Source organism: Osmerus eperlanus, chromosome 2, assembly GCF_963692335.1.
Source record: "Osmerus eperlanus chromosome 2, fOsmEpe2.1, whole genome shotgun sequence".
Classification (NCBI taxonomy): Eukaryota; Metazoa; Chordata; class Actinopteri; order Osmeriformes; family Osmeridae; genus Osmerus; species Osmerus eperlanus.
In genome coordinates, this window is record NC_085019.1 from 20024308 (window position 1) to 20050268 (window position 25961).

Here is a 25961-nt window from a genome sequence, read left to right on the forward strand (position 1 = left end):
CCCTTCCCCATAATATTTTTCTATAAATCTCTTCATTAAATGTTTTAGAATTCCAAATGATTTGCCTTTGATGAAAGCATGCACATAATGTACTGGTTTGTAAAAAGTTTACACAGTAAACATTTTAGACCAAAGATTTTAAACAAAAGTTTGGCCGAACATCAATGTTTAATTATAATTTACAACAACATTGCAAATTCCAACTTAAAAAAAGGTTGTTTTAGCTAACCTAAAACAATGACAGGGAAAGATGTGGAATAATGTCCTTTGATAGACTGGTTGCAGTGAGAGATACAAAGGAAGGGCAAAACAACAATAGCCTAAGCGTGAAACTGGCAGAGGAGGCCGAGTCCAGAGTGTTGCACCTAGTGTCCATACCTGCATAAGAGAAAGGAAGAGGTCAGACAGTCTGTGAGATAACACAATACATTCCAATCGCTCTATATGACTGCAGCTCATCCAGTAACACCGAATACACTTCACAGGTGGCAATACTCACTTCTGAAACTCCCACTCTCTGTTGTCTAGAGGGCACACCTGCCTAGTCTTCAGCCAACGGGAGATACAGTGGAAATGGAACGCATGCTAAAACAAAAGTTGAAAAGAAGGGATGAGATTTACATTTAGTCATTTAGCAGACGCTCTTATCCAGAGCGACTTACAGTAAGTACAGGGACATTCTCCCTGAGGCAAGTAGGGTGAAGTGCCTTGCCCAAGGACACAACGTCATTTGGCACGGCCAGGAATCGAAATGGCAACCTTCAGATTACTAGCTTGATTCTCTAACCGCTCAGCCACCTGACTCCCAGACAAACATCTTTAATCCCTTCCCTTGTAAATACAGCACATCAACTAAAAACATTTTTTCTAAAGTGAAACTACAGCAAGTATGAACTTGCATGTGTCAGTTTTAATGGTGTACATTTTTAAGATTGTAGCTTATAACAAACTCCAACTTCAAATTGGACTATCTATTGGTAACACTTGAAGAATACCACTAGAAAATGTGTTACTCACATTGCAGACTCCCCAGGCTACTGTGCATTCCTCAGACGTGGCAGAAGCCTGGTTGGCCTGGCACTCTATACCTTTATGGAACCAGAACAGCAGGGGACATGTCAGTTTGTCAATATTAAAAGGGAGTGTCATGGGATTCACCACAAAGTCTTATTTCCCAGCTTCCATTTATCCTCACTCATTGCCTCCAGTGTAGTGAGAGGAGGTAGAAGCAGGGTGGCGTGTATACAGATTTCTTTAGAAACTACTCACAGAGATCCATGATGTGGTTCCGGCAGATGGCACAGTTGTCCACAACAATGTCCCATGCCCAGAGTGCAACAGCATTCCACTATTGAGCAATAAAGAAATGTGTAAAAGAAGGCTACATTTTAGCACAGTGGTCTTGTTTAAGTACAAGTTATTATTTTGAAATAATTAAGGTCCACACAGCGTCAATATTCGATAGACTAATTATTTGGTCAGATGTGCAACATGATGGGTGAACTAACGCTACTGTGTTAGTTCCCGACCCTAGCTAGTGACAGGCTACATTTGCTAGCTGGCCTTAGCCTGTCAAGTGGCCTTTCTTACAGTAATTGAAAGACTACTCTAACTAGCGATCAACATGGCCGCCTTTAAGTTGACAATAACTCTCAATCTATCTCATATAGTTCTGTGGCACAAATCAGGAAGTTGACTTGCTAGCTTTTAACGACACTATAGCATAGTGCAAATTCATTCTTCGTACCCTAATCTGCTATGCTACCTTGAACCGCTACCTAGCTAAATTAGTTAGCTACTAGCAAATGGCTGACTAACGTTAGCAAAATCGGTTTTGACGTTGTTAAGACTGACTTCGCCTAGTTTGACAAGTTACAACCAAAAGTTAATCAAAGCAGTACATAAATTAATACCTTCTTCACTTCAAAACGTTTCTTGCTCGCTCCACTGTTTGTGCCACTTGGGGTATCAACATCCATAGCTGCTGCCATCTTGACTCTGAAAGCGTTGAAGTAGAGAATGCGCGAGACTGGTGTAGTGTGCATCCGGGAAAATTTGTACTGCGCGAATTTTAAAGGGTAAGTCAGCATGTACATATCAAAATAGTTAAAAAATAATAAAACAAAATTCACCGATTATAAAAATAATCGGTGAATGTAACCACATTTTAATGTCGAGCTACGAAGTTTGTATCCTGCCATTCTCAAAATTAACATTTTAAACGTTCAAAACACAGGTCCTACCGAGATTTGAACTCGGATCGCTGGATTCAGAGTCCAGAGTGCTAACCATTACACCATAGAACCGCTGTGCGCTACTTCACAACAAATATTGTATAAATATCATAAATTTGCCATGTTGATTTAAGTCATTGTGACATCTTGGAATATAAAACATCCAGAGTCTCTGTCAGTTCTTAGCCTGACTGGTCAGAATTGGTTTTATTTACCTTCACTTACTCAACACAACCCCTATTTCATTGGGATGGAGTTACATCATATAAATGTAAAAATGGTTGTTGTAAAATCTACTCCAAAATGACACTCTATTGATTCTCTTCCCATTTATTATGTATGACAAATCATCGATAGTGCATACAGAAAAAAAGAGAACAAGACTAGGGTCTCTGATCGTAGACATGTATGACACCTGTTGGACAGATCGGGCATTACAATGTAGTTCAACAGTACACCAAAACACCTCATGTTCATTGTATGTCTGTTAAATTCGTAATTTAGGCTGTACAGCCTTCTTGTTATTTTCAGTCAGTGGGGGCTTCTTTTCAGGCTTTGCTTTGGCCTTATTGGGCTTGGCTATGTTTGGCTTGGCTATGGCCCTTACTGGCAGTTTGACTTTCCCTTTTGTCACGTGAAGGATGGTGGGTTTAGGCTTGCTGGATTTTGGGGTCTTTGGACCCTCGAAGGACTTTCCTGGGGTGACCTTTTCTTCTGGACAGCCCTTGAAGACATGGACATGTCTGACATTCTGACCGCGGAGTTCAGGAGGGTGACCGCAAGTGGCAGTCGTCTTTAGGGGAACTTTCTCCATCCACCTGGGCAGAGAAAGGAACAGAGCAATGAAACGGATAGCCTAACTGTGTATACAGGTGCAAGGGCATATTTGCATGTGTGTCTGTGAGGGTGAATCAGATTTACCTGCGCAGGGGCAGCAGCAGGCAATCACACAGCAAAGGGTTGCCAGCCAGGTTGATGGCCTCCAGGCCAGAGAGGGGCCTCAAGTCTGGCAGCTCCTTCAGCTGGTTCCCCCCCAGAGAGAGCACCTTCAGCCCAGAGCCTAGTCCTGCTAGTGAGTCCTTGGCCATCTAAGGAGGAGTGAGGAGACCACACACACCTATCAACACAGAGGAAGGACACTGACTACGAAAAAGATATGGAGGATAGATGAAGGGGATGACCATGTAAAAAAGAGGTTGCAATTGAATTTATTACTGACGTGATCATCAGCTGATGTGTTAACGGTTTTCCTTACCTTCTCCAAACCCATATCATCCATATGGAGCTGCTTCAGACGCCCAGAGAAAGGAAGTAATGCCTTTGGTCCAACCCAGCGAATAGGATTCCCTGAGAGGCGGAGCTCCTCTAAACTGGGTGTCTTGGACAGAGCATGAGTAGGCACCTCTGGAAGCTTATTGGCCTCCAGGTGAAGTGTATCAAGGTGGGTCGAGTCCAGGGCGCCGGGGGCAATGCTTGATATAGTGTTGTTAGTCAAGTAGAGTCCTCTCAGCCCGGGGGTTGTAGAGAGCAGGCCTGAGGGCTCCAGCTTAGCGATAGCATTACCCTCCAGGTGGAGCACCAGTAGGCTGGACAGGCCAGAGAGGGCAGCGTCAGGGAAGTTGGCAAGCCTATTCCCCTCCAGGTGAAGATAGGTGAGCTCCAGGGCCCCTGTGAAGGTCTCTGGGCCCAGTGAGGTGAGATCATTGTTGGATAGGTAAAGGTAGACAAGGCCCTTCATGCTCCGGAAGGCACCAGACTCTATGTCATGGATCTTACAAAAGTCCAGGTGCAGAGACACCACCTGTTCTGTTCCAGGAAAACTGTTACCAGGGAGATAGTGGAAGTGGTTGCCACGAAGATCCAGGAGCTGGGTGGTGGAGGGATAGCCACGGGGAACTTTGGTAAAACCCCGTCCCTCACAGGTGGCATGCTGAGCCTCAACCTAAGCAGGGGATGGAGAGAGAGACGTCGCATTCAGTGATGAGGAGGATTCAACGACTTGTGTTTAAAGGATATGTAGGATAGCTGAATATTACATCTGATACAGAGACATAGACTTTGACTACTAAAGCTGAACCCAAATAAAAATGTATTAACGATGACCACTCACATCACAGTCACAGTCATCCGGGCACTTAGTCTTCTTCTTAGGCTTGACTGTGGGCAGGGCCTCCTCCCTGCTCTGCACCTTCTCCTCCAACTCCTCGTTCAGCATGTCTTCCCTGCTCCGGCAGCGCATCTCCAGGGGCCCCACTGCCTCCAAAGGCTCGTCAGACAAGTGAGGGGGCCCCACACAGGCCCCCAGCAGTTTCACTTTGCTCTGCCTGGCCCAAACCTTAAGGGGCCGCAGATAGCAGCTGCACTGGATGGGGTTTCCTGTGAGGTTAAGGCGCACAAGCTGCTTGGGTCCAGAGAGGGGCTCCAGGTACCTCAGCTGGTTGTGGCTGAGGTCCAGGTGGGAGAGGCAAGGAGCCTGGGACATAGCTGTGTCTGAAATGTCCTGCAGGGACATGTGGTCCAAGTAGAGGTGGGTGAGTTTGGGCATGGACACAGCCTCCTCGCCCAGGTAGGTCATTGGGTTGAAGCTCAGGTCAAGTCGGGTGACCTCCGGTAATCTGAGTTGGATAAAGAGACGTCAGTCAAACACAGGGGTGGATGGGTGTGTGTGTTTGTTCAGAAGAACATATATTGGGGGGGGAAACAATTAATGCTCTATTGTCCAAACCCTAAATACTTATTGTTGACATGTCCCTTACTCTGGAATGCAGCTAACGGGGATGTTACTATTAATTTATGATGGAGATAGGAGGCCAGGTTTATGGTCTGTTTATGGTCCTGGCATCTGGTTTCAAGGGGGGACTCCCCTCACAACCTGCATTCATTCTTTAGACTATAAAGGGAGTACCAAGCCGTAGGATCAGCGCACATAAGGTAGAAGCACTTTTGTTAATGTCTGTAGGCTATGTATCAGCTTGCACGCTTAATAAAACTCAAAACAAACAACTATAAATTGTCATCCTTTGTTAAAGATTATTTTTTACATTTTTTGAGACATATTTCCACCCCAACCTCACCTGGTCATGGTCGAGGAAGGGAAGAACTGCAACTCGTTGTGGTCAAGGCTGAGGCGTGTGAGAGTGAAGAGACTGGCAAAGGCTTCAGTGGCCAGGTTGTTGAGAGAGTTGTGGCTAAGACGCAGCCATTTAATGTTGTGCAGACCCTGGAAGGCCATGTTGGGGATGTAGACCAGCTGGTTGTGTGTGAGGGAGAGCATGTTGAGGAAGCCCAGCTGAGTGAAGGTCCCAAGTCGGATCTCCTCAACACGGTTGTGTTCCAGCTGCAGTTGCTTCAAGGAGGAGAGGCCGTCAAAGGACTCCTGGTGATGGAGGGGGGGAGGAATGATAGAGAAGTCAGAGACTGAAGTATGTAGCCCAATTGGACAAACTTACAGATGTGTATTTCAGTCCAGAAGGTTGTTAACTCCCATGTTCCCCTGTTTGTGTAAATCTACACACGAGACCTATAACCAGGTAAAGGAGAGGACACAGGGTTGTGAGCAGCATTCTGAAATGGACATACAAAAACGTTTCACCTGGTAGAGGATCTCTATGTTGTTGTTGGCCAGGTTGAGGGAGACCAGGCGACTCAGGGTGCGAAAAGCCCCCTCCTTCACTGTCCTGATGTTGCAGCGCTGCAGGGTGAGGTGGGTGAGATATGGTGTATGCAGGAACGCGCCTGGTGGCAGGACCTGAAGATTGTTGTTCTTCAAGTCCAGTTTCACTGTGATCTAAATTAATAAACCATTTGGAGGTATGAGGAATTTGTAACACTATTGTTGTATTATTTATATTAAATATTGATCTTGAACAAAATTATTCATAGGGTAAAAACAAAATCGTATTCATTAAATAGACCGGAGAATGACAGCATCATTGCAAGAATGCATGGGGTTTCCATCATAAAGTCATGAGTAGTTTGGGATATTTTACATTTACCTCATCTATGGTGAGTGGAACTTCAGTCAGATTCTTGCCGATGCAGGCTACTGTGAGTTTGGAGCTGTCACAGATGCAAAACTTGGGGCACTTGCCTGCGTGCGATGGCAAAACTGCTGCCCAAAGTATCAGCACCCAGATCGAGAGCATTGTAACGCAATCGGCTAAGGAATGCATCTGTGTTGGAATAAAACGTATTTATTTACGTTACATTACGCTTTATTCAAAACTACGTAGGTCCTACAGTGAATTTAGAATGTGCAACTGAACAAGGACTAATAAACGGATACAATTGCTCTGATAAAATTAGAAAACTCTTGGTTTGATTAAACGAGGTTCAAACAAACCCTCAGTAGAATATTATCGTAATAATCCTACTAGGCTTTATACTAAATAACCTATCACATTTATAAATTAGACAAACACAATAAACTGTAGGCTATATTGTAACGGATTTGGTCGACTTCCTAAAGCCTATCTAAAGTTGCCTAATAGCCTAAATCTATCAGACCCAAGAGTAAAAATGTATAGAACTGAAATATCTTTTAAAATAATAAAGATTTGCAGTACCTTTCTTGCAGAAATCTATAATCCCTCATCCAATGCGATAGCTCTTCGATAAGTGTATCGGCTCCGAAATCAGGATAATTGACCTGCGCCCGACTGATGTGAGGCTAGGTTATTCACGCACACACTATACTTTGCGTTGTTAAAATATCTGTGCATTTGAAAGAGTGAGGAGTCTCAAACACGGCTTTGGCAAATTCTTGCGTTGTGAGTCTAAGAACCTGCGCCCCCCTTCTTTAAATTAACACCAGGTCAATACATTTCGGACAGGTTGGAGGTAGACTAAGAAGACACCGTTACCACCGACCGAGTGTAGTATTTGCTAAAGTATTTAATTGAGAAGACCTGATTTGAAATGGGGAATGCAACTATCAACAATACATTTAAATCAGGGCCAACAATTGACAATGTCAACCTTCTCCCTTCCAGTGAGCTGTGCAAAAAGGAATGAAATCCCACTCCAAAGTTTTCTCTTCTAAGTTTAATGTTGAAACTGTAAAAGATTTCACTGGCAAAGTGCTCAAAGAAAGTTGAGCATAAACAAAGACCCTAGTCTTTGAGAATAAGCATTGGACTGTCTCTTAAGATCGTCTGTGGGAGTCATTGGCCTTCACATTGCTTACTAGATAGATAAAAGTGCCCCATAAAACATTTGTCAAAAAAGAACTGGATGATTTTTGTGTTTTGATTGCTTGATGTGCCAAAAAATGACCTTAATGTCTGTTGGCAATGTCTCATGCCATCATGCCATGTCCTAAACTAGACAGATGACCAGATCTACTACAAATACAGTATTCATTCTAAAGAGCACTGTCAGCCTGATATAATTTCCAGATCAAGTGTAAGGACACATACTTCAACATTTACTTAAAGCCATGTCCTCTTCAACTGAACAATATCCAACTTTGTGCTGTACTGTAAAAACAAATTTGCCATTTTACCCAGACATATTGGCAAATCATTAAGTTACATTTAAATCGTTGGTCAAAGCCAAGAAACAAGCTACTCCTGCAGTACATTTCAATTGAACTATATTTTATTTTGAGGTCTGTGTTATTCCAGCTGATTACAACTCAGTACTGTATCTGATCAATACCATTAACAAGCAGAGATCCCAGTTTTTCTGCTCTTCCCTTTTGATTGTTACTACTGTATTAATACACAGATACGATTTGTCGCTTCCTGTAGCCCCAGCATTGTCTTCTAACATTTTTCTATCCATCTTTCTATCTATCTTTTTTTTTTTTTTTAAACCTTTCATATGTATTTTGTGAGTACAATACAGGAGTAAACCAGGAGACCAGAAGTTTGTCCACACCACCTCGCCACAGTACAATCCAAAACTCCCACCATAGATGTGTCCCACTGTGAGAACGTGTGTGCGTGTCTAAAAGTTCAGTCAGTCAGTCCCACAGTTAACAACCTAATTCTATTCCACAAAAAAAGTCCATGATATAGCTCCCATGCTTGTGTAAGTCCGTCTCTCTCCTCTCTGTCAAAGGCAGGGATCAGAGCAGAAGTGTGCTTCGATGTGGTTAATCCTTGTGTGCGTCGGCTCACTCCTCTGTGTCAGTGGAGTGTAAATTCTTCAGTCCATTGCGGTGTTCAGTGCCCCTCCTAGTTGGGGTTTAGTCCAGGTAGAGCGGGTGGGTTGTGCATTGGTGGTCTTGTGTGGCTCAGCTCTCAGACTGGACCCTCTGCAGTGTGGACTGGAGGCAGGTCCTGGCTCCGCAGCACGACTCAAGGGCCTCGCTGTGTCTGGAGGGCCACGCACAGACATACACACGCACACAAACACAATGACAACACTGTATAAAAGCAAAACAATGCATTTTCCACTTAATAGCACCAGAACAAGACTTAGCAACATAAGGCGTGTAGAGCGCCTATTTGTGAGAGAGTACGAGAGGGAAACAGAGACAGACACGCTGTGTGTCTGCAGTTGGAGGGGGTACCTGTGAGCTGTGCCGCCGCCCCTCACACGTCCTTACCGGGACATGAAGGCCTTCAACACGGCAATGTGCTCCTTAGGGAAGTAGTCCTGACGCACAGCGTGCTCCAGGGCCTGCAGGTGACCAGGCACCACGCGCACCGGCTTCACCTTGTCCTCACTCTGACACCACACGGGCAGGGGAGGGGGAGAGAATGAATGTGAGGGACAGCAACATTTTTGCTTTTTCTCTCAAAGGGTCAAGTCTTCACTTGACCTTCAGGTTAACCTTCAGGTTAAGTGAAGAACCAACCTTCAGGTTAAGTGAAGAACCAACGTGAAAGTTGGTGTCCCTCTCTTAGGACGATTCCCCTGTCGCCAGATATTATGAGTTGCGACGTAAGATGAGGGGACATCTTTTGTTCAAATAAAAACATTTTTCAACAGTTTTTTCCCCCAAACAGGATCAAAGCAGAATGGAAAGGAAGATGTGTTTAATGGACAAATACCTTGAGGAGTCCCAGCATCACTAATATAGATGATACAAAGGTGTAGCCTTCAAAGGAAGGACTGGAGAATGCTTTTTTTAGAACTGCATCTGCATGAGAGAAAAAAAAAAGGAAGAACTAAATATATTTTCTCTCTTTAAGAAAATAAGAAATACCCATAATTTCATAATCATATGATTATGACATTATTATGAAATTATCGGTATTTCTTATTCATCAGAATCATAATCATACCCATAATTTCCCTTATGGTAGAGGTTTAAGTCTTCTAAGAACAAAGTATTTTCCAAAGAAATAATGCTTCTAAAGTGAACACCCAATGCCTTGGATATAAAATATGAAATATAACCTGTTTCTTAGAGGGACTCTTACCAACACTGTCCAGTACTGCAGCCTTGACCTCCTCATCCTCCTCCTTGTACACTGAAGAGATCTTGAGGAAGGCCTCTGCAGTCTTCCCAGCATCCACCACATCCACCTGTACAGACAAGAAAGTCACGCACCACCTTTCCGGCTAACAGCACCATCTACCAGATCCTGTTCAGAGTCAGACCAAGTGTAACCAGCAGGTGTGGAGGGATGAGAAAGTGTGTGCGTGTACCTGTTGCTGGATAAGAACAGCCCTCTTGGCCCCCAATCGGAGCAGCTTGTCTGGGGAAGGAAAGCTAAGGAAGGAGGACACGTCTGGGGGCCGCGGGGCGGACGGGGGGGTGGACACCTGTGAGGGACAGGAAGGTCAGACGTCAAGCAATAAGCAAAGTGATATGTTCTAATCTAGAGCCATATGGGTGCTATGTCTCCCTGGACAAGGACTGGTCTAATCTACAGAACAAGAGGGTTCTCTTAAATCCCAGAGTCTCTAACCTGGTCCACACTGCCATTCTCCTCCTCCTCTTCTTCCTCCTCCTCCTCTTCTTCCTCTTCCTCCTCCTCCACCTCCTCCTCATCAACATCTTCCTCGTCATCCTCCTCATCGTCATCGTCATCTTCATCCTCTGGCTCCCCTTCGTCATCACTGGGAAATAAGACATGATGAGGAAACCAGCCTTAGAGCTTAGATATGGATTGTAAACACTGTTCACAACCCAGAAAATTACGTTTCCACCTGTAAGTAGAAGATGACAAAACATGTTTGACTTTGAAACCCTCAAACCCCCGTCCCAGGTGTGGAACACATGGACACAAAAGAAACAAAATATGTGATTCACGGATATATTTCGCAAGGTCCAAGCAGACTTTGTTTGACTGTTTCTCTCCCAAAAATCAAACGGGGGGCTAGAAGTCATGCGTACCTGAGAGATCCCAGCAGGTTTCCCATGTCCATGCTGTCCATGGTCTCTCTCAGAGCTTCACAGCCGTCCTCTCCTAGACAGTTACCTGAGGAGAGGAAATGGACATTGTGTGGTGCTGATTCAGTTGCTGATTCAAACAGCTTTAAAAAAAAAAAAAAAAAAAAAGGATTCCAAGCATGGGACGTAAAGAATGCTTAATGTAAACTGTGAGTGTACCATTCAGGTCCAGCTTCTCCAGGTGATCTTTTCCCTGGACAGCCTGTGCCACCACAAGAGCAGCTTCCTCTGTGATCTCCCCGAACGAAAGATTCAACTCCTGAGAGGAGAGACGAACGCAGGCTAATCAATTAGAACAAACTAGGAAAAATTCAACTCTATGAGTTTGAAAATCTGTCAAACAGCGTAATAGATGTTCTTTGTGACACGTGGTGGAGGTTGTCAGAGACTGTGGCTACCATTCCACGGCCCCAGAATCCCCTCCATTAACTAATAAGTACAACATCCAGTATGTCCCAAGAGGTGTCCCTGCACTGAAGGGCTGTTGCTTACCTTGAGGATGGGCAGGCCCTCTGACACGGTCTCTGCTATAGCAATGGCCCCCTCGGAACGCACCAGACAGTCACCGAAGTTAATCACCTGGACACTGCGGAGATGTTTCAGGCCCTTGGGAAGACGCATGGACTGTTAGTACAGAAATACACTCACCGAGACAAAACACACACGTGCATGCACACACAAACACACACGTGTGGCCGGCCCAAATGGGTGTACCTGGGCCATGGCGATGGCTCCTTTCTTGGTGAAGGTGTTGTCGTTGAGGTTGAGGACGCGGAGGTCAGGGTTGTGCTGCACGGCAGTGGCCAGGGCTGTCACCCCTGGGTGGTTGATGCCATTCTGGGGCATGTGCACCTCCTCCAGACTGCCCATCAACTGTGGAAAGGGGGAGAAAAAGTGTTCAGTGGACATGGAACTGATTCCACAGTAATTATCTAAATATCACAGTAATCAAAGAGCCAATTATCTTTATCGCAACAACTTACAACGAACAACTCTGGATGTGTACAATGCGGGATGTGACTGCCAGAGAATGTAATGGGTGTATTTGTACCTGGAAGGCATGGGCTAGAGCTGTAGCCCCATCGTTCTCTAGGCGGTTCCGTCCGGCGATGAACACTTTTAATCTGAGGGGGTTACCTTTGGCAGTGGATTGTTTATGGCACTCTGTCAATGCTGCAGCCAAGATCTGCAAACAACACAAATACAGCTACATTGATGCTCTATGTATCTAAAGCAGCAGCCAAAACATGTCTTCATAATGCCATAAAAGCTTGATCAAGGCCAGTCCCAGTACACCGGGTTCAGGCTAGTCACAGATAAGGAACAAATAAACTAAAAGCTCTTTCAATACTGAATCTCCATGCACTTTTTTCAAGTTGAAGAACTGGATTTATATAGTGTCTATATAGTGGGAAACTGGTCTTATAACAATTCAGTTCATCTTTATTCATTTCCTTGGGGAAATTTGGTATGCAGCATATGAGCATCTAAAACAATCAATCCCATAAAACCAAAACAAACACATTTAAAGTAAATCACTTTAATTATCTTCCTACTAAACATTACCTACAATTCTAAAGCTTTACAGCTGAGGGGGATAAATGAATCGGTAATGCGATTGGTCTCATCTAAACCGAACACACTCACCTTTCCTCCTCCGATGCCCATGCCACAGTTATTGAGCTTCAGCTCCTGCAGCGTGTGGCAGGCAGTGCTTTTCAGCAGCCTCTCGATGCCCTTGACCCCATCCGGTCCGAAGGCGTTGTCACTGAGGTCCAGCACGGTCAGCCTGGCCCCTGCCTTCATCAGGGCATCGCCCAGGGAGTTCTACCAACACGACAGACGGTCAAACATGTTTGAGGCTCAGGCCCATTGTTATGTCAAACATGCATCTTAGGTTCCTTTGCTCTCATAAGTAAATCAGCGACCTGACAGAGTTGCAGAGAGAGAGAGAGAAGGGTGTGGGCCTGCCTCTCCTACCCGCTGCTACATTCACATAAGATTTACTGATTAGTCGCATTTATAGTCCAGAGCAGTCAAACACGCCCTGACACTGGATATCCATCATTAGAAAAGGGGAGGTTCTGAATTTGGAAATGCAATCCTGCATTCAATTTAGCAGCAGAGACATCTCACCAGAGCAGGAGGGATCTCAGAACGCAGTCGGCCAGTGAACATGTCACTCCAGTAACAGCACTGGAGAAGAGACACAGAAAGCAACAGCAAGAGAAATTGAGTGACACTGACGGCATTTCAGATGATCTTCTTTTAACATGGCTTCTGGTTGGAACAGCCCGAACACCCCCACACTGAAACTTCTAAAGACATCCCGTATACCACTCGACGGCTGGTTGGCACCTTAAACTCGCTCTTGGTCTCCAGAGCCTTAGCGATAGCCTGTGCAGCCTCCACACCAATGGTGTTCCCCTCCAGCCTCAGAGCCTGAAGACCCTGGAAGTCCTGGATCTCCTTAACAATTTCTTCCACTGAAGGAGAAGAAAGGTGTGCGAGAAAGAGACAACCACAGAGAAGAAATTGTGAGTTAGAGAATTGTGTATGACATACTATGGTGATCATGTCAAATTGGCATTTTAGATTTAGTGCTATAAAAATATGTTTGATTCGACTGGAAATATCAAGGGAATATCAACATATGCGTGAATATTAAGGTATGACTTACATCAAGGTATAAAATGTAAGGCGTACATGCATACTCACCAGACTGTGCATTGTCCAGTTTGCGCCCCTGGCCCTTATAGCTCAACTCTCCCTCAACCACCTGAGTTTTGGCTAGAGAGTCAGCCAACTGTGATACATCATCGGTTGCCATTGGAACACCTATGCACATACACAAACACACTTAGTTATACCATGTGCCTGTTCTCTTTTATAAGCTCTAAGGTTCAGTGCCCAAATTACATAATCATTAGTTTACACGAATCTAACGGCCATGTAAGGATTATTATGAGTGCCTCAGTCATGAGCTGGTTTATTCTCATGCTGATTACTGCTGCCTACAACCAACGTTAGTTTAGTACACAGCTAGCTACATAGCAAAGTATAGAGCTGGCATTTGAATATAGAGCTACCGTTACGGGTAGTCGAAATGTTTCCCGTCAGTTTAGTGCTAAATGTTTACATGCGACTCGACTTTCATTCTTAATAACCAAGCTACAAGTGGCAAGCACTAGAACGGCCTTCCAGCAACACACATTTGCTGGTTAGCTAGCTAGCTAATGTTTAACAGCTAACTCTTCCTTGTCAACTGTCCATGGACAACAGCTCTTATTGTTGTCAATTAGACGTATTTCGTGCAAATTATGAACAGTGTTTATAAGCTCACCAAATGCAAATGTTTATGGATCTCAACCCTGTTGTTAAGAGTGCTATGTTTAAGGCCGAAGCTAACACTCGCTGTCTCCCGCTCGCTCTGTTCTTTCAAACTGGACCACACAACCCGGTCTGGTAAGTGAGAGAAACAGCGAGATGTGGTGATGGGACTTGTAGTTCTAATAACATTTGGATAGTGTCTGTCTTCAGTTGTTTTGCTATTAAAAGCAAGCCCAACAACAAATCCGATTATGTCATTTTCAGTTAAAAAAAATAGTGAAATTTAGTGCGACATCCGAATGTATTCGGATGTCGCCTTCCACGAACCATACTACCTGTAGGACCTAGATTCGGTAATACAACGGGGTAGTGGTGAGGGCTATTAGAGGAAAGTGAAACTGTTCTGTTGAATCTGCTCACGTATGCTAGCTGCTAGAGAGAGATACAGTAGTATTCGTCAGGGTTGTAAAGGATATTGTTGTCCACGACTGGAAATGTTCTGTGCTGTATGTGTAGACCTAAACTACCACTACTAGTAAATCACCGACTTTATGTTTCTTGACAGGTGAGTCTCGAGTTTATTTGTTGCACGTTCTTGCAGAAAATGTAATTAGGCGAACGCCCTTAAAATGTAGCTCGAGTAGCTTTCTGTATATATTTTTTTTAATGTATTTTACAGATAGTGTGGTCCTACAGTGTCCATCTGTATTTCTTTTATTTGTAAAAAGTTACTTCATTAGCCACTGTTACCTGCCACTCAGTCTGCAAATATTCTTCAAAAAGCCTGATGTTTACATCTGTTTTCGCGCATGTGATTGTGCAGCTATGGACTCGGAACGGCAGAAGCGCAAAAACGAAATACAGAAAGGACTTTCATTCATACGGTTAGAATAGATTCATACTAATATTGTTGCTATAGGTTTGTATAAAGATTTTTTTGTAAATGGCTAATATCAAATGAGTGGAAGGATATTGGTAAAGTTTTAGCTTTCACTTGTTGATATTGGAAAAAAACTAATTTCTCCTATAGGCCATCTTTACCAAAGCCCAACAGCAATGAGGTAAGGTTATGAAAAATGTATTTCTCTTTTAAGACTGTCTATTGTGACCATGGTCATAATTCCCACAACCTCAACTTACTGCCCCAAATATCTGTTGGAAGTTTGTGTGCATTCCCATTTCCCAAACATTTCACAACTCCTTTCTCTTTACTTATCCTCCCTCTCTGTCCTTGCCCCTCCCACTGTTACGATCTCTGCTCCAGGGCGTTCTGACCCAGATTATTTGCAACCTCCTGGATGAGGGGAATGTGTCATTCAGGGAGGAGCAGTGGGACCAGGCCATTACAAACTTTACGGAAGGGGTGAATGTGGCTCAGTATGCCCAGTCAAAGGACCTGGGCATCCCTCCAGCCCTGTTGGAGAGCCTATATGTGAACCGGGCCAGCACCTATCACAGCATGGTAAGATATATAGAGAGAAAAAATATCACTGATGTTGAGAATTGTATTATTATTGTTTCACACAAACACACACCCCCACACACACACACACACACACACACACAACCCTCAGTCCACTATCATTGATTCCTTCTCTCTCAGGAGAAGTATGAGCGGTGCATTCAGGACTGTGACCATGCGCTGGCAGTGTTTAAGGGCAGTCGCAGGGCTCTGTACAGGAAGGCCCTATGTCTTAAGGAGCTGGGACGATACAGGGAGGCCTACAACTGCAGCATTGGCTGCCTGCTCACGGCTCCTAACGTAAGTCATCTATAGGACAGTTGCAAGACAACTTCATAGAGATTTATATCTCTATGGCCCCATGCTTAGTTATCACACTTTCACATGACAAGTTGATTGAGGTGATATAATTAATGGGCTTTTGTAAGTGACTATACTGTTCGTACAGATAGTTTGTGTCCTTATATCATTTTGTTTATCTCCACTCATAGGACAAACAAGCCAATGAGCTGGCACGGGAACTGGCTAATAGAATGGGCATGAGGGTCCGCAAAGCCTATGTTAGCTCTAAGGTGAGCATCCTATTTTCAGACTTGTTCCAGGACTGTAAGGGGTTGCTAAAAGCCGTTGATATCTACTTTCATCAAATTCTCCATAACAACTTAGGAAATGTTGATCATATAGAGTACTTGAAACTCCATATTGAGTATTTGAACCCCCCCCCCCTTTAAAGGAGCCAGCTGCTACTGAAGGTGACAGTAATGGTACCACAGGTCATCATATGGATAAGGCAAGTGCTCTACTGTAAATACAGAATACAAAATAAAGTGATCTGACTGAGGTTTCATATATTGCGGGATGTTTGCAAAGTGAACCAGTGCCATCTTTTTTCTTCTTCCTTCTCACCCTCTAGATTTCAGCCAATAGAATGTATTCCTTGAGGGACATCGCACCAAGTACGAATTACTCTCAAAGTGAGTTTAGATGATCATCACCTTCAGTACATGCCAGAAACCGCTTTCCATATAAACTCTTGTTCCTTCTCCTCTTCTGTCCCATTTTCAGGTGGCTTCTCAGACACGCCTCCACCTGCCAGGATACCAGGCCGTGATGGTGACACCTCACTCCCTGCAGCTGGATCTATGAGTTCCAGCCGGTGTGTCGACAGCCCTGGACAAGGCCCCCAAGGCCTTCTCCACTCAGGGCCCGAGGCTCCTGGAGACTTGGATTTGATAGGGGATGATCTAGACACCCTCCTGGACAGTTTTTCTAATGAGCTAGAAGCAACTGAGGTGAGCATCAGATTGCATGACAAGTTGAGAATAACCAACAACAAAAAAGGTTGCATATTTTTCTTTCCATTTGCTGGGATTCATAACCATCGGCACTCGGCTCTTTCTCCCATTTCCTTCCCACCCCCAACTCCCCCTCCACCCATGTCTCCCACCCAAACCCATCTCCAGGCTTCCTTTCCCACTGAGCCCTGCATGTTCAAATCTAGCCCCGTTCAGACTTATGGCCTGGCCCTCCCCGCGCCCTCTCCCAAGCTCCCCCCAGCATTCTTCACCTCTGCTGTCAGCCAGCTCAACTCCCTGGACACCTTTCGCCCCAAAGGGGAGGACCCCAGCACAGCACCGAGTTCCCTGGATTCCCTTGATGGCCTTGATGCCTTGGATAATTTCCCAGCTCATGGGGGGGGTGGCGATGGCAGTGCCCTCCAACCATCACTTAATGCCCTGATGGAAATGAATGCCCTGGATTCTTTAGACAACCTGGCCCCCTTTCTAGGCAGTGGAGCTGAGGCTCCTTCCATGGCAGCCACCGGAGACGAATTGAACGACCTTGACCTCGAGGGACTTGACTTCTTGAATACCCCCGACAGCATCCCTGTCCTGGGCGATGGGGGCCCACCTGAAATGGCTGTGTATCCCCTGAACGCACTGGATTCCCTCGATTCGCTCGACAACTTCTCGCCACTAGAGGGCGCCTCTGCACCCGCACTCACATCCAAGGCAGTTGGCGGAGGCAGGCTGGTCTCCCCCTCTGAGTTCACCCAGTCTGGTGAGTGCACTGAGGGTAGGGTTATGTAAAAAGCCAAAACACATAGTATTGTTTTTGTACAATACAGTAAAAATGTATGTGTTTAATAGAATGTCTCCTCTTTTAACAAGGTGGTGGGAGGTCCCTCAGTGCACCGCCTGCATCACGCTCAACCAAGTCTAACTATACCGTAAGAATTGTCTTTTTCTGTTGATTTTGTCATTGACATGTTATATTTGTCTTGATGGTATTCTAACTGAAAGCTGTTTTGCGTTCCAGAACAACCATGGAAGCTCAGTCATGTCCCGGCTATACCAGAACCCTCTGGCCTCCACCCACATATTCCTGCAGGCCTGCTTCACCTGTTACATCAGCACAGGTAGCACCGCCACCCCTACACACAGACACACACACACATACACACACACACTGACCTCCGCTCTCTCTCTCCGACAATCTCCTTCTGATTACGCCCCCCCCCCCCTCTCTCTCTCTCTCTTTTTAACTCTGCTCCCCTTATTTCCTCCCAGGCCCAGGGATCTTTGATGTCCAGCACCAGCCAGACTTGGTCCATAACTGTAGGCGGGACATCCTGCTCTGCAGAAGCAGGGCTGAGTCTCTCTGGATGAGAGTGAGGGCGAGGCCCATCAAGACCCAGGTCTTTGGACCCTATGTCCTCTGCAAGGGTGAGGACTGCTAAGCTCTGGTCACACTTTCAGCTGGGTATTATCCTTTTTTTAAGGCCATGCCCAGATACAATGACACATTACCACCCTCAGGTCATGATAGCTTCAGTTTGAAACTCTGTTTACGTACATACTGTACTGTGGTCCGAAGGAAGAATGTTGGAAGTGCTTAAAGACCCCTGTCTGTTCTGTACTTCACCTACAGATGATGTTTACAGTGTTCCTTAAACTACACAAACACTTAAAAATAAATCATATTGAGCTCACAGACTGGGTGAAACCCACATGAACACCAGTGGTTAGAGTAAAGGCCATTTGGATAATGACCAAAGATTCACCTCAAGGTCCAGAAGAAACAGTAGAATGTGTTATCAAAACAAGGGAGTTAACACTACACAGTTGTATAAAAGGATGCTGCCCAATATCAGAGTATAGAGTAGTTGTAAACACTGAATAAAATGTCTACACAGACAACTGAACACAAATGATGTGCCGCACATAGCAACCTAACTAAAACAATGCAGATATTGTGGAAGACCACTCAATCCACACACAATCATTCTCACTCTTCACTTATGCTGTGACATCAATTCCACTATTTGCTTTCACTAACGGCAATCAGATGGAGAGTTGTAGAATCAAAGAAATAACTCGACACAAGTCTCTTAGTGGCTTTGCAAAGTCAGAGAGCATTATACAGTATTAACACTTGATATATAAAAACAAGACATTGCAGCCCCATTAGTTCGAATCATTCATAAATGAGTGCCAGTTAATCACTCTCCACTAGGGTTTGCATCTGGTGGTGCCGGTCTAACACATCACAGATTATCCATATCAGCTGTGTCCTTGACCGACCAACACAGAAGGAGAGAGAAAGATGGTTCCAAGGAATACAAAGTTTTTGAGTTTTTGCCTACATAGAGGCCTTCAAAGTTTATATTATCACTGTAACTTACTCCTTGTTACAGCATAATACAAATCTAAATCTTAACAGCCTGTTTGACGGTTACTTAATTGTTTCTTATGCAAAACGTTGAGAAAATACACATTCCGGCGTCACACGGTGTGTGAGTATGGTTTAGTGGTTGATTTAGAGAGGTTTGAACTGTTTGCACTCAACGGCCCCAAAAAAACACACACTTTTCAAAACGTCGATACCTACTCATAAGTGTGTTCATAAAGGTTGTACTTGATGAAGTGGATGGCTGTGCCCCCTTTTCCCCCTATCCAGATATACTGCAGTCTGGCCTGAAGAAAGGCTGTAAGTATGGGGAGGCCTGCATGTTTGCCTTCTGCCAGCAGGAGATTGATGTGTGGACCCAGGAGAGGAGGGGAGCTCTGAACCGGGGCCTGCTGTTCGGCCCGCCGCAAACCAACCCTGGCTCTGTCCCCACGATCAAGCATCTGCTGCAGCTCTACAATGGCATGTTCATCTTCCTCTGTAAGGTAAAGTGGACACAAACAAGAACACACAAGCACACAAAAGCATGAGCTTATTTCCTCATTTGACCATTGCCATTATTGGCGCTCTGTATTCACCCATTGTCCCTGTGGAGGAAAAAGCCCTTGTTTTCAACTGGCTTGTTTTTGTGGGGAAGGTCTTCGAAATATATCAAACAGAACCCAGTTTAGTTATTGTAGGAGTTTGTTCAAAAGGATTTAGATCAAAAATAGAGTCAAAGACGGAATATCTTTCAAAGTTAAGATGGCTTGATGGTTTATTCAGCAATGCAGCAGCAGTACACGTAAGACACAAAAAGCAATCACGCACGTGAACACATTATCTTATATAGGCTGATATGAGGAATATCTCCCGCCCTGCATGATGATTTCACAATGCTCGAGAAGTTTCTCTTCCAACGTTTTGGCCAAGGCCAACCTATCTTCGATAAAGCCAACATGCGTGCGCACTCCCTATATCTATATCTACTCAAAAATGTTCCCTTTTCTCCTCAAACCCTAGTTCACCCCTTCTCCCCACCCAATATGTGTCACCCGACCTCCATGTGTATCTCCTCACTTCCCTGGCTAGGTCAGCTTGGCCTGCCACTCTTAAGGACCTAGATCCCGGAATCAGAGGCAACCGAACCACAGGGCCTACAATCATGAGTTTTCCCAGCTGTTAGGCCTTGGCACCTCCATTCCTCACTGTCCTAGAGAGCCAAGCACACATACCAGTCTCCTATAAAGCTGACTCACCCTGGCCCCCCTTTCTCCTTCGAGAACATTCTATTTTGCTCTGGCACCATATCTGCTGTTGTCCTCTTCTCAACCTTCCAAAACCCCTGACTAGTTCAGGACATGTTTCTCTGCAAACCTAGGCCTATCTTCCTCACCACTGAGTACCACCCATGCCTGCCACCCTGCCCAATAATCAATAAACCACGACATTATACAGAGAAACGATGAACTAATGAACCAACTGATTAACCAATTCAAACAGACTCATTGACTAACCAATAGATGGACACATTGGTAAATATACTGATGCATCAGAGAACAGTTCAACTTAACATACAGTTTCTCAGGCTTATGTAGGTCTCCTAGGTCAGTCTCCTTCCCTGGTTCGCTGAGGCGGTCCTGAATACTGCCAAGTAACACAAGTGACCTAGAGTTCTGTGCATCAATTGAGTTTAATGCAAGCTTGCAGACAGAAGGCACTCAGTCCTTATATAACAAGAGCCCTCATTGACATATGTCTCTACCAAGGGTCTGTACTATTAAGGGTCTTAAATCAGAAATAATTCCTTGTTTGAACCAGTAGGTACCAGGCGCTAACTGGTACTTCCTTTTTCTTCTCCAGCTCACAGGCTGATTTGATCAGGTTACCCGAACAGTTAAGGTCCCAGACAGTATGCTTTTTTGTCTGTCTCTTTTACACAAATGAATAAATCATAGAGCTGAGAACTGCACAGAGTGTTCTTAACAAATAAATACGATGGTCTACACCTTCATATCTAGGTTACAACATTCTGATCAAACATATTCTACCTTATACAAAGCATCAAATAAAGTGTCAAAAATAGTTATAGTCATAATAATAATAAGACTTTATTTATATTTCACATTTCATACAAAAATTGCAGCTCAAGGTGCTTTACATAGAATCAATAAAATACAATAATACAAGTGATAAAAGTAATAATTAATAGCAAACAATAATATAACTAATAAAAGTAGTAAAACCCTTCTGAGATAAAATTAGATAAATTATAAATAATAAGCTTTGGTAAAAAGGTAGGTTTTAAGCTGTCTTTTAAAAATGTCTGGCATGTTTGTTTCATGGTTTGCACTTGTTTATCTTTAAACCTTATCAAATAAACGGAAGGATAAGGACAGGGTCACTCTGGTCGTTCCTCGACAGTACCTTGTCCCATGTCACCTATAAAACAACACATTTAAATCCTTGCAACCATAGCTCACTCCACACATATTTCCATCCTAACCTTGAGAGATTATTGACCGATGACATATTTCATATCAAATAACTGATTGACCAAATTTTTCATATCATAGAATAAGCATGGATCCAAACTAACTTCAAACCTCTTCTTCCTCTCCTCTACTTTTCTGTTTATCGTCCTTTTTTTGTCGCCTTTCATGGTGTCTCGGTCTCCTCTCTCTTTCTCTTGCGCTCCATCTCCCGGTCTGTCAGGAGTGTTACGACAGTAAGCCCAGGATCATTAGTAAGCGCAGTGAAGAGGCCCCGGGCGTGTGCTCCAACCTTTCTGCTCCTCACCCGTTCGACGGCAACAAGTGAGTAACATTCTTCACACATGCACACCCACACACACACACACACACACTTCAACCCCCTGATAGATGTTACTGTACACGGGGCACACAGACTAAATTCACACACACATACCCACAAAACTTGGCTAGAGCCCCCCTCCCCCCCCTCCCCCCCCTCTGTGCCTTGCAGGTGCCTGGTCCACGTGGTGAGGTCCACCAGCGTGAGCTACAGTAAGATCCGCCCTCTGCACGCCCTGTGCCATCATGACGTGTGCCGCCATGCCATCCGCTACGGCTGCCAGCGGGAGGACACCTGCCAGTTCGCCCACTCTGTCATAGAGCTCAAGTTCTGGATGCTGCAGAGAGACACAGGTGCAGTCCAATCCGTCGCTCGGGCAAAGGGTGCACACGAAACATTTGAACACACAATCGCAGAGATGATCTCAGGAGGGATTTCACCGCGATAACCGTTCTCATCTTCTGCCAGTAGATGGCAGTAGCTGTCATGTCGTTGTCCATGTTTTTGCTGTCTGTGTGTGTGCTTATGTGTGTCTTCTACCCAGGTATCACTCCTGAAGAAATCGTGCTAGAGTCTACAAAACACTGGCAAAAACTGGAGCAGCATGCACACAAGCAAAGAGGGAACAAAGTAAAAATGAAGGCAGAAATTCTGGTTGCACAACAGCAGCCTTTTAAATCTCGATAACCTGTAGCTTTCAAATAAATATGGTGTATAGCTTTTGTGTAGATAAAGTCTTTAGCTTCTATAATATATAGTCTTTAGCTTGTATATCTCCATATCCGTAGGTTAGATTAATTCTCTCTTCCATTTTCTCGTATTTCCATCACTGATGCTTATGGCTGGTGCATCTGTGTGTTTCTCATGAACCGAAAGCCTGTGAGCGTGCCACAATCTCGAGCAACAGGAGGCGCAAGAGGAGGAGGAGGAAGTAAAGGTCTGAACATGAGGATGAAGTTTGTCTGTGGTCAGTGCTGGAAGGACGGTCTGGTCAGTGAGCCAGATAAAGCCCTTAAGTATTGCACAGCCAAAGCCAGGCACAGGTAAGAAAACAGCTTAACTAGTACATAGTATTGAGTGTGCACTCTATGTTGAGTGCTTTTAGCTTCGTTTGGCATTTCTCCCCTTCTTTAGATTACTACACAGTAGTAGTGACACAGTACTAGCCCCTCTTATGTTATTCTGCTCTACCCTCTCTATATTCCTCCTGCCCTCCTGCCCTCCCTCTTTTCCTCTCTCTATATCTCTCTCTCTCTCCCCCCTCTCTCTCCCCCCCTCTCTCTCCCTCCCTCTCTGTCTCTCCCAAGCTCACACACACACTTCCCTGCTTCTTATCCTTCCTCCCCCTCTCCATGTATGCTAATTGCCGTTTCATGTTGTCACTTGTACTTCTGTCACACGTCTTCCTTCTCGCGGTCCTCGTGGTCCTTCTGCCCCAGCTGGACAAAGGAGCGCCGGGTGCTGTTGGTGATGTCCCTGGAGAGAAAGAAGTGGGCGATGGTGCGCCCTCTTCCCTATGCCAAGACCTTCCCCCAGCAGTACGAGGTGCGTCCACTTCTCCTCGTATTCCTCCCCCCTCCCCCCCCCCCCCCTCCCTCAGATATGGAACTACTTAATGTGAATAACGTACCAAGGAGCTTGACGTCTCGCTGGAACCTGACTGGCCGTGACGGTGCGCCAAACGTGTCCCTCCTCAGATATGCGGCCACATAGCGAAGCAGAGGAAATGCACTTTTACTGGGAACTGCACCTACGCTCACAGTGTGGATGAGAAGGAGGTGTGGACCTACATGAAGAACCAGAACTGTATGTGAACCCACACACTGTAAACCGCTGGTCTTTTTTTTTTTTTGCTAGCTACGTTATTTTGCTTCTGTGCTTGTGCTACTTTGCTTTGAATCTATCTTTGTATATGTATTTATGCTGTATGCTATATATTTATTTTTATATATACGTTTCTTTGTGATGCTACTTTAGATGTTTCGATGTTCGCTTGCCAGGTCACAATCATTTTACCTTCCTGATGATGCTATGCGGTGCATGTGACAAATAAACCTTTGACACGTGCACATTTCCTGCTCTTTGTTCACAGTATATCTGTCTCTTTGTTCACATTCTCTATCCTGAAGTGAATCTGGCCGGACCAGAGGTGTAACATTTCTTTTGATCCCCTTTCCGCAGTGAAAGATATGCAGCAGATGTACGACATGTGGATGTCTCTGACCAGTCAGGACCGACAACCTGATGGTGCCTGGCTCTCCCAACCTCCCGTTTGCTCCGAGGATAAGTACATCGTCATGCCAACCGACTTTGCCGAGCCAATGGTGAGCGCCTCGACTCGCCTCTGATTCCGTGCGCTTCCGTCCACGCAGGTACCGCGGTTTCTGATGTGTCGGTTTGCCGTGTTTGTGCGTTTGTGACAGAACGGCTTCCACTGCCGTCTCTGCGGGAGGCACAGTAACGGCGAGCGCCAGTGGCAGCAGCACATCTCCTCAGAGAAGCACAAGGACCGAGTGTTCAGCTGTGAGGGAGAGGACGAGAGCCTGGCCTGGGCCTACCGCTTCCCTGGGCCCCACTTCACGCTGTGCCCCAGGTCAGTCTTGTCTGTGTGAGGCTATATTGCTCATTCAGCCCTTTGTGATTCACTCAGATCACTGAGGCTTACGAGTCGCGGAGCTTACGCCTTGAAGCTTATGATGTTGAGATTATTGTAGAGCCACAGGGGTGGAACTCTTACCTGGGCGAACAACACCATGAACCGAAGTTGCTATGATTGACAGGCTGGAGAGCGTCTGTGAGGATGGTGTGAGCTGCGACTACGCCCATAGCGAGGAGGAGCTGGTGGAGTGGAAGGAGAGGCGGGACTTCCTGCGTCGCAAGCTAGCCAAGGCCCGTGAGGACATGCTCATCATGCCAAACGAGTTTGACTTTGGGAAATACAACTTCCTCCTTCAGGGTTGAAACCCCTGTTTCACTATGTAGCGATGCATACAGTATACACACAAACATACACAAACCACACAACATCTCTACCCACATACTCATACCACAAACTAGATTTTGCAGTCCTCTGTCATTTTTATTTTGCTTACTCTTCTGTCGAGCTACAAACACAGACCCATAAATGGGCTAGACTGACTGGCTTACTTCAGAGTAAAACTTCTGACTTAAGCATATTTACTTTGACCTGTTGATAAACTTTTAGTCAATTGAAAGTATCTCTGTGCTGAGTAACTAGACCAGTGCTTTGAAGTCATTCAAAGAAAGAACCATGTGTGTGTGCCTAATCGTTCTGTTCATAATATCTTTGCCAAAATGGTATTTGCAATCTTCGTTTAACCTTATCTCTGCACTTTGAGTTAACAGAAGGGGACCTTCCCAGTCAACCAGTGGTGCACTCCCATGGATTGGATGTAGAATTCTGATGACTGATGTCACCCTTTTATGAGTTTGTTGCTATATAATGTATGGGTAACTGGGGTGCTTGAATGGCATCCTACTATATGGCAGGAGTGCTCAAGGCAGGGGCCTCTTAACTGAGGAGTGTTTGAAGCAAAGGACTGCAACTTCCAGAGGACTTATCTCTGAATGTGTAGTTGACCCATAAATGATACCAAATACAAGTATGTTTTGCTGACATCACAGACAGAAAGATGTATTTTGTGCATGGAAAATATTGAATGTAATAGCAAGAAACTGCTTGTAGCACAACATAATCACAAAGTTGTGAATGAACAATTTATATCATTTCAGATTAACCACTTTCAAACTATCTTAAACTGAATGCACTAAAGTTGTGTACATTTTTTGTTTATAAGGTCAATCCTATGTTCTTCAAGGGGTTTATTCAGTGCCTTGAGATGAGTGACATGACTGTGGAAAACACAAAAGAACTGTCTGGAAAGGTTCAGTAGCCTACACATCACTGGTGATTTATGTTGAAGGACTATGTTTTCAGACAGTGTTTACTGTATTATTTGAATTAATAGGAAAAGCAGTATGTATTGTAGGTTACTTTTACTTGTGAATGACAGCTGTTTATCATTTATTTTGTTACAGAGTAAACTTTTTTAAGAGGGTTGTTTTACTTGTTTTCTATTAG

The 25961-nt window shown here is 44.8% G+C and overlaps 4 protein-coding genes and 1 non-coding gene across 7 annotated transcripts; 1 reads left to right on the forward strand and 4 right to left on the reverse strand.

Moving 5' to 3' along the window:
* Window positions 1-122: 122 nt before the first annotated feature.
* Window positions 123-2065, reverse strand: rbx1 (ring-box 1, E3 ubiquitin protein ligase). The gene is made up of 5 exons (XM_062480203.1): window positions 1914-2065; window positions 1270-1348; window positions 1018-1088; window positions 500-585; window positions 123-378 (listed from the first exon to the last, which is right to left on the reverse strand). Exons 1-5 carry the CDS (start codon window positions 2043-2045, stop codon window positions 366-368), a joined length of 381 nt encoding a protein of 126 aa, XP_062336187.1. The 5' UTR covers window positions 2046-2065; the 3' UTR covers window positions 123-365.
* Window positions 2066-2234: 169 nt separating this feature from the next.
* trnaq-cug (transfer RNA glutamine (anticodon CUG)) lies at window positions 2235-2306 on the reverse strand. The gene has a single exon. It is a non-coding gene; the product is annotated as a tRNA-Gln (tRNA).
* A 220-nt stretch (window positions 2307-2526) lies between these two features.
* Window positions 2527-7052, reverse strand: chadla (chondroadherin-like a). Its single transcript, XM_062479282.1, has 8 exons — window positions 6800-7052; window positions 6230-6406; window positions 5827-6021; window positions 5309-5610; window positions 4345-4849; window positions 3490-4176; window positions 3156-3322; window positions 2527-3052 (listed from the first exon to the last, which is right to left on the reverse strand). The coding sequence occupies exons 2-8, from the start codon at window positions 6404-6406 to the stop codon at window positions 2722-2724; spliced, it is 2364 nt and encodes a 787-aa protein (XP_062335266.1). The 5' UTR covers window positions 6800-7052; the 3' UTR covers window positions 2527-2721.
* A 758-nt stretch (window positions 7053-7810) lies between these two features.
* rangap1a (RAN GTPase activating protein 1a) lies at window positions 7811-14071 on the reverse strand. Of its 2 annotated transcripts, XM_062479373.1 has the most exons (16): window positions 13928-14071; window positions 13303-13422; window positions 12943-13070; window positions 12721-12780; window positions 12232-12411; window positions 11636-11770; window positions 11299-11457; window positions 11077-11190; window positions 10744-10843; window positions 10528-10612; window positions 10100-10250; window positions 9837-9953; window positions 9608-9713; window positions 9236-9324; window positions 8788-8909; window positions 7811-8554 (listed from the first exon to the last, which is right to left on the reverse strand). In XM_062479373.1, the coding sequence occupies exons 2-16, from the start codon at window positions 13412-13414 to the stop codon at window positions 8473-8475; spliced, it is 1740 nt and encodes a 579-aa protein (XP_062335357.1). In that variant the 5' UTR covers window positions 13415-13422; window positions 13928-14071; the 3' UTR covers window positions 7811-8472. The 2 variants fall into 2 exon arrangements, with proteins under 2 accessions (XP_062335357.1, XP_062335365.1); XM_062479381.1 differs by lacking the exon at window positions 13928-14071 and having other exon boundaries at window positions 8752-8909.
* Window positions 14072-14242: 171 nt separating this feature from the next.
* Window positions 14243-25940, forward strand: zc3h7ba (zinc finger CCCH-type containing 7Ba). Of its 2 annotated transcripts, none has more exons than XM_062479089.1 (23): window positions 14243-14479; window positions 14738-14798; window positions 14945-14975; window positions 15179-15376; window positions 15518-15676; window positions 15868-15948; window positions 16110-16166; window positions 16290-16350; window positions 16442-16668; window positions 16840-17437; window positions 17548-17606; window positions 17696-17795; window positions 17947-18102; window positions 19337-19551; window positions 21761-21861; window positions 22031-22212; window positions 22404-22489; window positions 22736-22902; window positions 23299-23404; window positions 23557-23665; window positions 24041-24183; window positions 24283-24452; window positions 24640-25940. In XM_062479089.1, exons 2-23 carry the CDS (start codon window positions 14740-14742, stop codon window positions 24818-24820), a joined length of 3246 nt encoding a protein of 1081 aa, XP_062335073.1. In that variant the 5' UTR covers window positions 14243-14479; window positions 14738-14739; the 3' UTR covers window positions 24821-25940. The 2 variants fall into 2 exon arrangements, with proteins under 2 accessions (XP_062335073.1, XP_062335082.1); XM_062479098.1 differs by having other exon boundaries at window positions 16290-16332.
* The last annotated feature ends 21 nt before the right edge of the window (window positions 25941-25961 follow it).